The 16992-nt window shown below is 38.9% G+C and overlaps 1 protein-coding gene across 1 annotated transcript; it reads left to right on the forward strand.

The window, feature by feature from the left end:
* Positions 1 to 814: 814 nt before the first annotated feature.
* Positions 815 to 14053, forward strand: LOC110060312 (COP9 signalosome complex subunit 1-like). Its single transcript, XM_089288979.1, has 18 exons — positions 815 to 930; positions 2725 to 2811; positions 2910 to 3010; positions 3581 to 3658; positions 4032 to 4107; positions 4580 to 4641; positions 5117 to 5167; positions 6067 to 6151; positions 6358 to 6435; positions 7130 to 7184; positions 8118 to 8203; positions 8740 to 8834; positions 9701 to 9806; positions 9964 to 10044; positions 10712 to 10849; positions 11668 to 11754; positions 12238 to 12285; positions 12723 to 14053. The coding sequence occupies exons 1-18, from the start codon at positions 895 to 897 to the stop codon at positions 12774 to 12776; spliced, it is 1404 nt and encodes a 467-aa protein (XP_089145105.1). The 5' UTR covers positions 815 to 894; the 3' UTR covers positions 12777 to 14053.
* Positions 14054 to 16992: the final 2939 nt, after the last annotated feature.

Below are 16992 nucleotides of genomic sequence, written 5' to 3' on the forward strand. Positions count from 1 at the left end.
ATTTTAAGGTCGGCATTTGCAACAAATTTGAGTTTGCGTATCTTGAAGAAATAAAAGTGGTGGAACGATATATTTGAAATTTTCCCTGAATGTTCCCTACCAAGCACGTTTCGATAAATACAATAAAAAAGATAGGTCGTTATTTTCGCCAAAGAGATATCATGGGCCAATCTGGAAAGAATGAATGAACTTTATTTAAGTGTCTGCTACCCTGATTGGGCCTTTTGATTTGCGACATTCGATCGTTTGTGTTCCTGAGGAAGAAGAGCACAAACTCTACCTTTTCACCAGGACAACCTACAACACCAAGTGAATTATATGTTTAATCTGATGGAGTTCAGTTTCGGTTTGGTTTGTAGCCGCCATTTTTCGCTGCAGGTACAATAGGAAGACTAGGAATCCGGCTAGCAACAACTGAAAGAAAAATTTGCCGATTGAAAATGATAAATGACATTAAAGCCATCTGAAATGGTAATAATAATGCGTTACATTGACGATCGTGAAGAGCGACGGCGAGCACGGAGCTCAATAGAAAGAAAAGAAAAACAGGGCCGCCGGAGCTTCGCTATAATTTCTGTAATTTTGTCAGACCAACGTTTTGGAAACTAGGAAAATGTTCAAAAAATAGCTTAAAATCTGTCGTAAATTTTTTCTCGTTATACGATTAACCCTTTTAAATCGCATGTGAAATTTTATCATGGATTTTGCGGAAGATTTTCGAGAAATCTTCAGGCAAAAGAGTGAATTTTCACACCGGGAGTCGAACCCGGTTCTGGTACATGACGAGCAAATTATACATTCGTTAACCGCTGACCATATTTCGGTGATGTCGCACATGACCTACATATCAACTGCTAGCTGAAATTTGGAAAAGACAACTGTGACAACAAAAATATGCCATTACCAGCTAGAATAGGTCGGTCCCATGAGGTATGTGATGTTATTTGTAGCGTTATTATTGCATCTGAGGTTTAAAAAGCCGTTGAAAGAAGAGCAAAGATGAAATATCTTTCGACAGCTTAGCGTACTTTGCCAACTCTCGTTATAGCGGACACCCTTGGGCCCGTAATAGCGAGACTCCCCAGTAGCGGGGTGAAACGAAAAAGAAAACTTTTGATTGTGAAGTGTATTGGATTCCTATCCTCTTTTCAGATTTCCCGTCTCTTTTAATTTGTAGTATACATTTAACTTTGATTCATAATCATATGATGTATAAGCTTAGCTCAAAATAGTGTACATACCAGTAAACATTTCAAGACTGCAGAATTATTATGTTATTTGATATCTCCTAGTTGTCCGTTGAAGTTGTTTGAGAGAAGAGCATGTAAATGTTGAAGTGTCTGTAATTTCGTAATAGGGAGAGTCCATTACAGCAGGATTTTTTCCATACATGTAGTTGATGTACGTTTGTTTATAGCTTTTGCCGGGCATGTACATGTAGCTTCTATCAATAATAGTCAGTGTCCGTGTATAAGAGTAAAATGTTTGAAAGGCGAGAGTTGACTGTATTTTTGATCTCTTTATGATGTTATGAGTGAAGGTCTAATAGTAATTCATGATAGCTGCCCAGACTTTTACCCAGATGGGTGTCCAGGGATCCTATGGACAGCCATTTTCTATAGAAAATCTTTTTATTTTTCATATGTTGGCTTATAAATTGCTCATTTGAGCAGGCCCTATAGCACATTTTGGACGGCCACTTTTCAAATTCTGACTCATAGCCTGCTAAGGAGAACAAATTTATCTACAATGATCAACTGAACTATATTAAATATCTGTCACAGTAAAGTTGAACTAAGCAATCTACATGTACAGCAAATAACAGCTTACCTCAGATTATCAAAACACATTGTCCAGTATATTGGTAGATATTTTTCCCTGCAAAATTTCCTGCAACTACACTAAGCTAAACTACTCCATAGTAAAAATTGCCTGTCTCGATGATGCTTTGTCAGAAATTTTTGAACTGGAAGCAAGCACAGTAGAAGGTCAATCACTGCAGCAAAAAGTTAAGAAAAGGAGAAAAAGGAAAGGTTAAAAAAAATTTTAAAAATGAAAAGTCTAAAGACGTACACATAGGTCACTTTCTTAAAATTTTTATTTCTGTGCATGCCCAAGGAAAAATGCGGTAAAAACCTGATGCTAGTGGAAAGAAATGCATGCTGTCATGTTGCAAATGCATTTTGGAGTAGATTGGAGCTAATTTGGCCCATATCCAGGCTGAAAATCTCCAAAATGTCCAAAAATGCATTTTTGGCAAAAAGCTCTGGGAGTCAATGGGTTTAAGTTTTATTGTAACCCATAAGCTGTCTGTTTGACAATCTTATTGCAATTGGCTAACTAGGCATCTTTTGTTGATCAGTAGAAGAACTGGGAGGCTGTGTTTAGTAGCCTTTACCATTATGATTGAAATAAAACCTACATACAAACCAAATTCAATGTTGTATATCCATATTAATTAATCATACACTGGCCAATATAAGTGAGAACATTTTTTTTTTAGCAAGACTCAGATTCCCCTAAAGTTTTTTTTACGACTTAACATTTTGATAGTTGACCTCACTAACTAGCTGACCTCACAAAGTGGCCTCACTAGTTATCAGGCAATGGAATCATCAAACTTCTAATCATTTCGATAAACAGTAGCAAAGCTTTCATTATGCACTTACACATGAATCCAGTAAGGATATATTTTCTAAATTGGAGTATTTTCTTTTTCTGTAGAATCCAATTGAACCCATGCAGGTAGACATACCTGAGAGTGACCATTCTCCTCATGAAGACAACTTCATCATTGAATCTGCAACTTTGGTAAGTGGCTGAATGATTTACATGAGGTTTTGCTGTTTACAGTAATTTCTGTGTCTGATAACTTTTATTCCAATAAATTATTCCACCTATGCTTTCAGGATCTTGATGTCTATGCGTCAAACTACACCAGCCTAACAAAGCTGAACAGGCTAATGTTTGTTGCCAAACATTGTCCGTCCCTAGAGGTTGATGCATTGAGGTAAAGAAAACTTCACATTATATACACTGTATTTTTACGTACCGTCCGTAGGTAAGGTCGAGTCAAAGTGAGCCAAGTGGTCCATCAGGCCAGAGCTAATCTCAGTTTCTGTAGCATGAAGCGACCAAGAATTTTTCTTCTCCTGCCTGGATGGGATGCCAGTCCATCACAGGGTTAACCCCAGCATTAAATTTGCTGGTGCTCCACCTCGGTGGAGAGAGGCACGTGAGAGTAAAGTGCCCAAGAACACAACACAATGTCACCAACCAGTGCTCAAGCCTGGACCGCTCAATCTGGAGTCGAGCACACTAACCATGAGGCCACCACACCAATGCCAGTGTGTTGGCCAAAACGTTAAGGAGCTAGACTAAGTGTGTTAGCTGACCCATTGGTAGTGTGTCTGTGGTGTTGGTAGTGTGTCGACCAACGGGTTGGTCAATACTTCAGCTGATGCGTCAGTGGGATCAGATTCTTCAATTAACTTTACCCTTTAGCAATCAATCTAAGTTTAAATATTCTTAACAATGACTTGTACCAATGAAAGTTATTTCTCTGTGTTTATTTCTCTAGGATAGCTCTCAGTTATGTGAAGCAAACATTTAATGTCCAGTTGTACCAGGAAATTGTGACAAGGATGACAGAAGCATGGTTAGTGTTTTACATCAGTGTAGAAATTTTGTTCATTTAAAAATGTCGTTCTCTCTTAACTTTTAGGGACTCACAAGAAAGTTATTGAAAACTGAACATTCATTCTAACCTTATTTTGTGTGGCTGAAGATTTTCCTGTGAAGCTAATGTGCAGAATGCATACATCCAAGATTATTCCATTGTGATGGTCAATTAATTTTTATAACATTGATTGCTTAGTTTAATTTTTTTTAATGATTTTTACAGACATATTTTACAATGTAACTATATGATTCGATACATGTACTTGGGATATTGATTAGTGACAGACATGGAAGTGCATACATTTGAAAATTTCTGTCAATTTTGTGTCAAATTTTTACCTACAATACAGCAGTCGTAGTGAATTGGAATGCCCACCCATGGACACAACATGGATAGAAACTACAAGTAAAAAGGCTGCATTAAAGGTGATTTACAATACCTATTTGTTTATGAAATATCTTCAAAGATAATTAAAAATGAAAATTACTAGATATTAATTTGTGTCTGCAAAAGCCATTGGCTTTTGATGGAGGACCAGGATTGTGATTATTTTTTTGTGAAATATGGTATGAACTACTCGCACTAGCCATTCCTCATTTTTAATCATGAGAGATGGAGGTTTCCTGATGTGATCTGGAGTGTTTTTACAGGGGCCACTTTGAATTTACAGCTCTCTTGTTGAGGTCAGGCCATTTCTCTTTTCTTGTTACATGTTGGACAACACTTTTGTTACTACAGGTGCAGCTGTTGTTCGCAGGCTTGTGATGGTTACCACCTGCACCTGGGCTGGCTTGTAGTACACTGTTTGTAGCTCCTCTCATAGGAACCTTTCCCACACTCATTAATCATTGATGGCCTTGAAAGTGTATTTAATGAGTTTTTTTTTCTCTGTGACAGCTTGAGAAGCTAGATACAGACTTGAAAAACTACAAGAGTAACTCCATCAAAGAGAGTATCAGGTAACTGGTTTAAATTGTTATCAGTAATAAAGTTGCCATGATTACTGATGGAGGTGTTTCACATGTATACTGCTGGCAATCACAATTGCAACAGTACTTGACTGAAAACCAGAAGTTAAGCAATGGTTCTTACTAGTAAATCAGGAATGATTGATTACGTCAAGAATCTTTGGGTGTAGGCTAAAAATAAAACATAAATAATTAATTATTGGTACATGAACCTTGTTTTAAGCAAGGCACACTGTATTGTGTAGGGATTACTTTTACTAGCTGTCCAGTTTTCAAAGATGACTATAATTTAATCCTTCAGGCCAAAAATCTCATGAATCACTAACAATGAAGCTTATATGAAAAGAGTGAGTTTTTCCAGTCACCCAAAGGTAAAAGTTAGTCACCTGTGGCACCCAGGCACTTCTAGAGCACAGCCCTGCAATGTACTACATTATACTCACTACTTGTTATATCTGTTTGACAGACGAGGACATGATGACCTGGGTGATCATTACTTTGAGTGTGGAGACCTAAAGTTAGTACAACAACAATATTAACAAATTAATCTTACATGTAATTGAAACACGATTCACTCCTGACAGAGTTCTTTCTGCCCAAAATAACTGCCATGTGCTTATGAAAAGCTCTGTAGTCAATGTTATTACACGGCATGGTGGGGTTCCACTCTTATTGATAACTGTTATATTGTACAATGCAAGGTGTTCATTTTTTGTTTATTTATATATTCATTCGTTTAAGGTTTTCAGTAAAAGTAGACAGCTGGCTGAATTCTGCCAGCTGTGAAAACAAATGTACATACATGTAGCCACCTGGTCCAGTCATTAAACTATGTCATTGAATTCATCTACAGTTCAACCGCTATTAAATGGCCACCCTTGGGGAGAGGGATAGTGGTCGCTTAAAGGAGGCTGGCTGCTTAATAGAGGTCAAAAGCAATAGAAAAGCCCTCATCAGAACTTTGATTACTGGCCGCCTGACAGGGGTGGCCGTTTAAATAGGTGGCCACTTAATAGGGGTTCGACTTTATATGGAACACGTGATACAGCTTATTTTATGCTTATGAACAACTCATTTCTCTCTTTTGCCCTCCCCCCCCCCCCCCCCCCTATGAAAGCACATCTTTGGCAATCTATAATTTTAATTTCCCTAAGTCCCCACTCTTAGAAGCTTCATGTTCTAGTAGTATCTTCTAACCACCTGTAATGCTTGATTGGCTGTGTGTGAAAAATTCTGTTGAGAACTCTGTTCAGTTGTTTGCATATACAGTATAGCAGCAGTTTGATGGATCTTTTGTACCTGTTTTTTTTTTGTTGTTTGTTTTTTTCTTTAATATCATTGTAATTTAGGAGACTTGCGACTTATAAATAAATATTGTTTTTTTTTTTTGGATCTTATTTTCTTGTCAATTAACAGCAATGCTTTAAAGTGTTACTCAAGAGCAAGAGATTACTGCACCACAGCTAAACATGTTGTTAACATGTGTGTTAATGTCATCAAGGTAAATGCATAGAGATTGAATTCTTCAATTAAATGTGCTGTTTCTTGTAATAATATCTATGTATAGAACATTTGTCATGCATATATGGAGTGAAATATGAAATGTTTTTCAATTTTCTTGTTTATTGCATTCTTGACACACAGAAAAAAGAATTATTTGTAAACACAATGCAGTTTGATTGACATTGTCATGTTTATGATTGACAGGTCAGTATTCACTTGGGTAACTGGTCACATGTGTTAAATTATGTCAACAAGGCAGAAAACACTTCAGAGCTTGCTGAGGTGAGGACGCAAGTTATATGTACAAATTAAATATATTGCTCATTAAAGCAAGTGAAAAGCCTTCAATATGGAAACAAATAATGGTGATGCTTAAAGTGCGGTAAAGTATCAGTCAGTGATACAAGGTAAATGTATTTGGAGAAAATTTCCAAGTAGTCTTGTATCACTGACTGGGTTTTACAACCGGTCGGTCAGTTTAAAATGCAGACTGCCAACTGCAGACTGCAGACCGGGGATAGGATGCAGACTGAGGGTAAAATGTAGACTGCAGACCAGGGGTAAAATGCAGACTGCAGACTGTAGACTTTTCAACTGAATCGTGTTACCATTGCCATCATTGACAGCTAACGATAAACAGGCTAAACAGAGTGTTATTTAGGCTAACCTGAAAGATATCCAGGCTAACTGAGTAACTGGAGTGATATTCAGTCTTACCAGAGTAATATTCAGGCTAAGCAGACCTGAGTGCAGATTTTCACTTCGATTAGCCTGAATAACCCTGTTTACAGTTAGCACTCGATAATGAAAATGACACAATATATACTTAATAAGTTTGTAGTCTGCAGTTTGCATTTTACCCCCATCTGCAGTTTGCAGTCTGTGTTTTATACTAACCATTTTTACAACATTTTTTTTTCTCGTTTTCTTTTTGTGGTTTATTTTTTATATTTGGTTTGCTTATTTGTTGTTACAGCAGAAAGACAGGAGACCAAACTTGGTGACTCTTACAAGACTCAAGTGTGCTGCAGGTAAATGGTAGTGTGCCAATTTTATTTAGGAAATACATCTACACAGTTTTGGAGTTCTCTATATCTTCAACAATCTTCTCAAACAATCAAGAAAGTAGATTAAAAATATTTGGGAAAAACAAATAGTAACAAATTCAAATGCTGTAGAGATGCACTTGCTAAACTGCTGTCATGCTGTCATGACTTGTGAGAAATACAATGTGTAATGTGCAAGTCATGAAAAGTCTACAATTTTTGTAGAAAACACACATTAACATTGCTCCCGCGAAAACGTTTCATCTATACTGTAGTTCTTTAGAAACGCAGAAGGAGAGGTCCCGAAACCGACCTCACCGTCGGTAAGCTGTCGGCCGAAAGCTTACCGACAAGTTGCCGACACATTACCGACAGGTTACCGACAGTTTCTAAAACAAAAAGTTTGCTGTAGAAAAGGCAGGAGTATAGTATTAGACCCGATCAGCAAAATGGTTTTGAAAAACCCAAAAACAATTAGTAATTTCGTCAGTAAGTTACCGATTGATTGTCGGCATAGAAATTATTGATCGTGAAATTTTATATCAAATTTGTAACTGTGTACTAACGGACAAGCACGTCTTAAATTTAAACCGTGTGAAGCAGGTTTCATCCGAAAGTAAAAGTGTAAACCACCGCATAACACTTTCTTGTTCAAATGCAATTTGAACCCTGACATAATACAATAATGACGGTGAAAATTGCATTGCTGCCAAAGAGGCTGAATAACACACGATTTCTCTGGATGTTATTCTCGAGTTTTTCAACATCCCTGGAAACTTGAAAGAACTCACAAAAACTGTGGAAACACTCGCTTTCGCATTTCGGCATGTAGTTCTCCCAAACCTCCACTTCTGTTTCTACGTGTATGACGTGTTAAAAACACAATACAAACTCAATTAAAACTGTTCTTCTTCATAGGCCTTGCAGAGCTTGCGGCAAGAAAATACAAGTCAGCTGCCAGGAATTTCTTGCAAGCTTCATTTGACAACTGTGAATGCCCAGAGGTTAGTAACTGACACTACTGTTACAGTGAGAGAAAAGTCATGTTTCATAGTAAATGGTTTGAACCCAGGAGTATCAGCAGTTCGTATAGTGTGATCGTCCGCGGGTGAGCGTAGTTCTGAAAAGTTGTTGGTGACTGACGTTTCGACAACCTGAGCGGAAGTCATCTTCAGAGTCAAGTGAATAGTGTTAGTCTTTCGATGGTGTTATAAGTATGGTCCGTTGGAAGTGATTGGTCAGTTTAGCGGTGATGGTATCAGCAGTCATTGGTCGGTTCTAGTAAGTTTCGATCCGTGTATTGGTAGAGTTATAACATCATCAACTGACAAACACCATTCACTTGACTCTGAAGATGACTCCCGCTCAGGTTGTCGAAACGTCAGTCACCAACAACAGTTCTTTTCAGAACTACCCTCACCCGGACGATCACACTATACGAACTACAAAAGTAATGTTTGGCACGTTACCTGTTGTGAATGCTTCCATGTAACTTGCTTAAGGCATTTGTCCAAGTGCATTTTGTGGTTCATGTACACAGATAATTTCACCTAATAATGTGGCTGTGTACGGAGGACTATGTGCACTGGCTTCGTTTGACAGGCAGGAGCTACAAAAGAAGGTTTTATCAAGCAGGTATGTCCACTGTTACCTACCTATATGGATCCCCCGGGGAGCGGGGACCCCCATAAACGTCGGGGATGCTCGTCGTCTCGCGTAGGGGTATAAATCAAGGATTTCCAAAGTTGAGTCCCCGAAGACTTCCGAAAATGACACAGAGACTTAAACCGGTTAACTTTAAGTGAACCGAGATATTCAGAAGACGAGCCAAGGATTTCACAAGCTTAACAGCTTGAATGCGTTTTTGGTGATTCTTCGTGACCTCGACATACAACCTTGCATACGGCCGGTGCGCCGGAAATTTGAATTGACCAATCAGGATTCAACAGGCGGGAAAAGCTGTACTGTCCTGACGTCAATGTATGTTAACAGGAAAGGCATTGAAGTCGGGCCAACAATATTCACGAAAAAGAGATTTACAATTCCAAAAACCATATCAGATTGTAAAAATTTAAAAAAGATGAAACATTTTGTGTCTCCAAGTTTTTGATTTGGCGCCAAAAATGGGTCGCCCGCGTTCGGCAACTCGCTCTTCGATCGCTGTCGCCAGGTACGATAAAAGTTTTGTCATCTTGAACAAAACATGCTGTCCCTCGTCAAATAAAACCAACTTAGCAGTGCCTATATTTTTTGTTAGCTTCGAAGATAAGGACTATTGTCGTGTCGTTTCGGTAGGTCAGCTCAGTTTTGACTGCAAGGAACTTCCAAAGCGATTATGATTTATACGGCAACGTTTATTTTTATCATGGTGGAAATTTGTTTTAGGAACATTGCTGCGGAAAATAAATTCTGGTATTTTGGTTTGATCAGTTCATACACTATACACGTACATGACTTGGCAATGTTTGGCCAATCATCTATTCATTTTGTTGTCATCATAGTTCATTTAAGCTTTTCCTGGAGTTGGAGCCGCAGTTGAGAGATGTTCTGTACAAGTTCCACGAGTCGCAGTATGCTGCTTGTCTGAAACTCCTGGATGAAATGAAGGTACAAATACAAGAGTCAATCCTGACGGACTGATTTTGTCCACACTCTTAAATTGCTGCGCCTGCATGCATACTGAAGAGTGACGAACCATGCTGTCGTGTATTTAAAACAAACTAGGAAAACAATCAGGACAATTTTCCAATGTTATTTGTTACAGGATAACTTCATGTTAGACATGTATCTAGCTCCTCATGTGAACACCTTGTACAGTCAGATCAGAAACAGAGCGCTTGTGCAGGTTAGTAGTATTTATGTCTATATTTTTCGGTTCCACCATCATCTAGTATTTGAGCTTTTCTAGAACATGCCTATAGGAAACCCATAGATAGTGTTTCAGAACAATTGTTCGCGCAGTTATTTTCCTACCAACCAGCAACCGAGCGAGGGCGTGACGTTACGAGCCCGCAGAATACGTTGCAAATGTACCGAAATGTAAACTTACGAAAGACAAGACTTTTCTCCGTGTTTCTATCGAGCTAGAGAAACAGAAAGTGGATTTTTGAGAGAACGAGAAATAACGTGGGAACACAGCAGGCGAGTGTCACTCTCCACGGCTCTTTCGAGTTCTCCCAAACTTTCCCGGGCGTTCGACTTTCTGCAACTGTAAAATGTTTTAAATTTGTGTAAGGAAACACGGCGTGGCTCCAGCAAGTATGGTCGATGAGTGATTTATTACTCTATTGTATGACTAAAAGGTAAAAACCAAATCGACTCCAATACCTGGGAAATACCTGTATTTGACCAGCAATAGAGCAATCTCATTTACTAATTCTAGTTCCTGGCCCTTTTAGCTGTCTTAGTTGTGTGCTGCTGCAGGTTACTAGCTTTGGGCAGGTCTGCCGTAATTTTCATGTTGTTGTTTGTGTTGTGGTATCACGGTTTAAGCGGTTGTTGTTTCGTTGTAGTACTTCAGTCCTTACGTGTCAGCGGACATGGAGAAGATGGCGCATGCGTTCAACACAACAGTGACAAACTTGGAAGATGAGCTGTCACAGCTGATACTTGATGGACAGATTCAGGCCAGGATCGACTCGCATAACAAAGTAAAATTATCTCCTACGATTTCGTAAAATACCGATAATAAAGCAGCCCCTCTGAAAACTATCCCAACGATCACGGCCCTGTTGCTTTAAATACAAGGGTTTCACTTAAGGAGCTCAGTCACAGTATTTTGAGTTGTTTAATGGCCGCGTAGAAAATCACCTTTAAATTGAAGCAAACCTGAAAATAATAGCTTACTAAGATAGAAAAACAACAAAGAGATAATAATTAATCATAAAGGAACAAGGATGGTTAAGGATGGAGAAGAATAACACGGATTACAAACGACGAACTTGGAAAACTAATTTAGGCTAAACTTTTCAAGATGCGCAAAGTGAAACCGTCACGTAGCTCCTTAAAACTATACAGCTCTTGAAGAAGTACAAAACATCTTCAAATTATAGATCCCCTAGTTATTGTATAACTTGGTTTGTATTTATGTCATTAGAGTGTGTTTACAGACCATTAGCTTTATATTGCAACATGCCAAGAGTGTTTTACCATGCGATATTCTTGTATGCACCAAAAGTATTCACATGCAATCATCCCTCACCGAAACATTTTTGGACACGCAAAATTCCTCCCGAAAAAAGTTGATTTCAAAATCATATTCCAATTGCTGTTGCAATTCTCGACCAAACAGAAATCAAATTAGAAAACAAAACAGGTATCTAGTTGATTAAAATACCGTGAGATAAGCCATGTTCTTATATTTTTAGAAGGGTTATTATCGGGGGACGGACGGGAAAGGATACAGCTCTACATACAAAGGAGTTGAACCTCACCGTCTACATGTATTCTTTACTTCTTGTTTCTGAAGGTACTGTTCGCGCGTAATGTTGATCAGAGAAGTGTCACGTTCGAGAAGGCGTTAGAGATGGGAAAAGAATATCACAAGAGAACCAAGGTTAGTTAGTGTAGTCCTCAGTCCCTCTCACACGAGAGGTGCTGTGGCTGGTTTGCTGCACTCTGGACAGAGTGGTCTGGGCTCCAGCCCTACTGTTGTGTTCTTAGATACGCTCTCCTGTCACACTGTGCCTCTCTCCACCAAGGTAAAATGGGTTCCAGGGAACTGCGAGAGGGAGGGGTCGGTAGGCTGTGATGGACCAGCTTCCCGTCGAGTGGACAAAGCAATACTCTTAGTCGCTTCTCGCTGAGGATTCCAGTAATACGAATCTGTCGAGCCAAAAACCTCCAAAAGTGCTTTACTACACTTCTGATCCTGTCATATAGTAATCACTCCAAAAACTGTGCTAAATAGTCTGTGATTATATTTATATTGGTGTAGTCTAAAAGCTCTGCATTTCGAAGTCTAGCATTTTATGTTTCAAGCGAGAGAAACGCGACAGTTTTCTTAGAACTGACAAACAACCTTTCAATGTGATTTCAGGCTTTGATTCTCCGTGGCGCCATCCTTCGTAACCAAATTGTCGTTAAAGTAAGTACTTCTTCACTTCGCTTCTACTATTAACGTTCAACTCTGTGAATTTCATCACTGACCAAACCTGTGATCCAGTCCCTATGTGCTGCAAGAAGCTTGAGTAAACATATTATTATTAATAACCATATTATCAATGTAATTTTCAACGATGTGTTCGGATCGAGCAGTCCGGGCCCTGGCCGGGATCATTGTGTTGTGTTCTTGGGCAAGACACTTAACTCTCACAGTGCCTCTCTTCAGCCGGGTGTACAAATGGGTTCCGGTGAATTTAATGCTGGAGGTAACCCTACGATGGACTAGCATCCCATCGCGGGGGTGGGGTGGGGGGGGGGGGGTTAGAAATACTCCTAGTCTCTTGATGCTATAGAAACCGGAGAGCCTGTTGGGCCACTTGGCTCGTATGCAGACTTTACTTTTTTTCTTTTTTTCCTCAGAGCCCCCCAAGAGAGCCCAGTTCTGGTGATGTGTCTATGCCAGTTGCTAGATAGAGGCCCTAAGTATGAACAGCGTCACCATGAAGAATATTTCGTCTTTTGCTAGTCTTTTCGATAACATCAGATTTCTTTTTGTCAAGAGAGATTTTAAAGGTGTTGACGTTGTGTAAAACAATATCAAAATCAAAAGGTAACCTTTTCACTTTTGGAGCCAAGCTTCAAGTATTAAAATAGGTAAATAAGTAACCCTTTGTGAGCGAGACCTTTCAGATCGTTCAAATGAAAAGTGCTGAGTAGTACCTTTGTTATGGTTATGGTACTGTAGTACAAGGTGGTTTTAACTTGCAAGCCTTTGGATGAAGTCCTGGTGTATTACCATGCAAAATAAAAGCTATTTAGCAGCACTTCCATGTGCTACTCTTTCTTGTACTGTACTTAGCTCTTAATAACCAAGCAGGAGGTCTGTATGGGAGAATCTTGACCGAGATCGTAAGTACAGACCGAACGCAGTGAGGTCTGTACACACGACCGTGGTCAAGATTCTCCCATACAGACCGACTAAGCTCGGTTAATAAGATGTTTATTGTATGGCAACCAAGAAAAATTTAATTCGTTTAATGTAACTGGTTTGTACGTACTAGCTGACATTTTGCTTGCGAACGGCAATGAGCTGAACTTAAATCTTCCAAAGTTTGCTCGTCCTCTTTACCTTTTTTCTCATCAGGCTTTTTGGAACTTCTGCTAATATTTTTAGAAGAAAATAGTCAATTTTTTTGTATTTTAGTGTGCAACTTTTTCACCGCAAAATGTAACCGGTCTAGATGAGAAAATCTAGACCGCGACGATAAATATTGATTTTAGCATATCCAATTCATTAATTCTGTAGTTCCCAGTCCTTGTGTGTCACAGCCAGAAGTTTGTGGATGAAACTCTAGGGGGAGACCACTCAAATGAAAGCTACTGAGCAGTACTTTCATATGATACTGTTTATTATGCTGTACAAGATTGTGAAGTCTTAATCTTGGTGATGTTACTCTACTGTGTGACCATTCCGTTGCGTGCAATTGAGCAGTGCGTTCGTGAGGTTATAGTTCTAAATACCTGGTGAAATCTTGGCATTCTCGGAAGTGAAAGAGTCAAAGAGAACTGTCCATTGACTTAGGAACATCTTAAATCGTCCAAATAGCCGCATGCCTCCAGTGTTTCAGTCCTTCTAGATTCTGTGAATCAACCTGGAGCTCATGTTATACTAAAATGTGCTGAGTCGAACGGAGTCAAATCATGTTGAACTTAGAACTTACGTTGGTAAATAAATTAGCTTTGAAACTAAGGCTGCCGGACTTTTGCTTTTTTTACCAAACAGTCAGAAAAATACTTTAAAATACCGCGGATCCGTTACCAGAATTGATCTTGATATGGATATAGCGTTCTCTGGTAAAAAGTTTTTAAAAACAAGCTTTCGACAGCCGGTCTACTGTCTTCAACGGATTTGAAAATTTTGACCCGTCGGAGACAGTAGACCGGCTGTCGAAAGCTAACGTTTTTAAATACTTTTTACCAGAGAACGCTATATCCTATATTATCAAGAAATAAAACTTGTTAAACTGTTGTCAATGTGACACAGTGTTAACGAATCCGATCCTTAAATGCGCACAAAATCTTTGTTTTTGCGATTGCAGTCGAAGTCGAGGAAGATGTGTATCCGCTGGTATAGTTTTATGATCACGTGACCTGGCGTCACGTGGTACTTTCTCGTTCAATAGAAAAGCGCCATTTAGTTGTCGGTGTACTTACACCATTACCACACACGCTCGGATTGAATTTCAACTTACTAACAACTGAGAGGAATTAAATAAGAAAGCCAGGAACCTGATTTATGGTACGATACTGTCACAGGCTGTAACTAAATGTGACGGCCGTGTTGCAGGCGAAACTTGCGCGACGCGTGAATTAGTGAAAAAGGTAACATATTGGTCACGCCAAAATAAACTCAATTTATAGCAGACGTTTCGATTCGGGCCTAGCCCTTCCTCAGTGCTAAGTTTAGTTTTGTTTAGTTTCATTAAACTTGTTCGCTTGGTAATATGCTTCATAATCATCGTTTATTTTGTTTCTCTTCCCTGTATGAGTGGTTTGTAGCTTGGTATAAAAAATATATAGTGTAAAGTTCATGTGGTAAAGAAAAGGGAAAAATAACTACATTATATATGCGTCCGACGCGAAGTAAACTCCAGGAAACTATGTTTGAAGCTTTGATGTTGGTCACAAAAGCGCTGGGTGCGAAAAACAATATAAAGTAGCAAATATTTATAATAATACGAAGTGCTAAAAATTTCTCAACCTTGAATCAACTAGAAAAGAGAAACTGAATTATTGAGGGTAATTGTCGTTGTTAATGGTTCTGTGGGTTATTTCGGAAAACCACAGGATAGCTACTTCAAAGTCTGGATAAATAATAGAAGGTCTTTTTGAAATTAATATCAGATCCAAATTTAACTTTGCCTGTTTCATGCCTATTGCACAGCTCTCACAAAATAAATCACGTTGATTCGACAAAAATCCTGTACAGACATTCCTCTTTTTTCTAAATACTTTTCTGTCAGGTAAATTTGCTTCGATTTTTCAAACGCGTTTCAGACGAATCATTAAAGCTCTGAACAGACATCAGCTATGGCCTAAATTTTTAACGTCTTTAATAATTGATATGTTACCCGCTGTTATTAGACATGCTATTTACATAAGGTGTTTGATATCTCGAGGAAAATTCTAAAACGTTGATGTTAAACCTCTGTGCGTTTTCTTCGCGGCCACAAGCTAGCTGCTCCCTTTGTGAAGTAAGTAGAAAAATGAGATTAATTTTAATCAAGGCGCTATCTTCATCGATAAACCGTGTTCAAAAAACGTTCGCACAGTGTGATACTAAGATATCAAAAGTTATGTTAGTGCACCGCGCGAAGTAAATTAGAATCAGAATACTGTCTGTTGAAGATTCTTCTCAAGTTTCGCGTACACTCGATTTTGCTTTCGTCCCTTCCGTGAAACTATAAATTTTTACTAATGAGGGGCAGATCTCAAAATTCCTCGTCCAAAAGTACAGTATGTTTAGGAGAGTTAAGACGCCAAAATTTTTCCGGCCAAGCATTGTAAATAATCGTATGTCTGGTGAAATAAACCCAGACTACAGCAGTACCACGAAGGGTTTCGCTTTAGAGTGAAACATTTGTCGAAAAGAAGAAACTGATTTAAAGCTAAAAGAGTTTGAAAGAGAAAACATTTTCGCATGCTTGTAACGACACGCACTAAACAATAGTGTAAACTCAAGCCGCGTGAACGCGCCCGAGGGTTAGTGAATGCGGTAGTTTCCATCCTTTGCCGGCAAAATCCACTAAAACACGGTAGAGGTCGTTTACACAGCCAGAAACAAAACGCCAGCCAGCTGGTTCCTGAAGACAAAGGGGAACCCACAACCACATTGCATAATTATGATTTGGACACTCCAGTGGAAAAGCGACAATTAATTTATTACAGCTTAGTCTTCTTTCCTTAAAAAAAAGTCATTTTTTTAAAGGCGTGACAGCCTGGGCCCAAAGTATCAGCGCGAGTTCTTATGGGGATAACTTAATACTTTGGGGAACTTGAATGGCGGCTCGAAATCGTCAGAGAAACGCCGAACGCGATGGTGAATGAATTGCTAATTGCAATTTGCAATTTTATTCATAACACAGTTTTGTTTATGTCTACACCCTCGACTACTTCAATATGCCAAGAATCTGTAGTGGCTCGTGTAGCCTACAGTTCTTGTTGACGCTACGTCTAGAGATTTCGAACTCACGCTCTGTTGAAGAGACTCGAGGAGCCCGTTGAGAATTGAACGATAGAGCGAGCGAGGTTCGACTAGAAAAATAAATAAAAATACATGTGAAGAAGAGCCGAGCGATATGAAAAATAAAGGACAGAGTATAAAGACTTACAAATGTTTCCTGACTGTAGCGATGACGGTGAAGCTAGATAGAATAGATTCCGCAACAATATTAACTTGAAGCTAGAGAAAACGTTGAAAAGATTGGCGCGCTAGGAAACCGTTGCGTTTAAATAGCCCTAATTTGCATATATAAATGGCAAGCTAAAATAAAAATTCGCACGTGGAATCCTACAGCTCGAAGACTGTAACTGCTGTTTATGTAGAATATTAACTAATATTTGAAACTGTGTACCTTGCTGTTAATCTGTAAGTTTTTGAATTTCGCTCCACTCTCGTTCTCGTCCCCAG

This window comes from Orbicella faveolata, unplaced genomic scaffold (assembly GCF_042242905.1).
Source record: "Orbicella faveolata isolate gen_17 unplaced genomic scaffold, um_ofav_v1 contig_2, whole genome shotgun sequence".
Taxonomy (NCBI): domain Eukaryota; kingdom Metazoa; phylum Cnidaria; class Anthozoa; order Scleractinia; family Merulinidae; genus Orbicella; species Orbicella faveolata.

What these genes read in the sequence shown, in the direction of transcription:
- LOC110060312 (XM_089288979.1), top strand. Translation starts at nt 895, where the DNA reads ATGCCATTACCAGCTAGAATAGGTCGGTCCCATGAG. An exon ending in TCATTGAATCTGCAACTTTG is followed by an intron (nt 2,812 to 2,909) that starts GTAAGTGGCTGA and finishes CTATGCTTTCAG; the next exon opens with GATCTTGATGTCTATGCGTC. An exon ending in AATATCACAAGAGAACCAAG is followed by an intron (nt 11,755 to 12,237) that starts GTTAGTTAGTGT and finishes ATGTGATTTCAG; the next exon opens with GCTTTGATTCTCCGTGGCGC.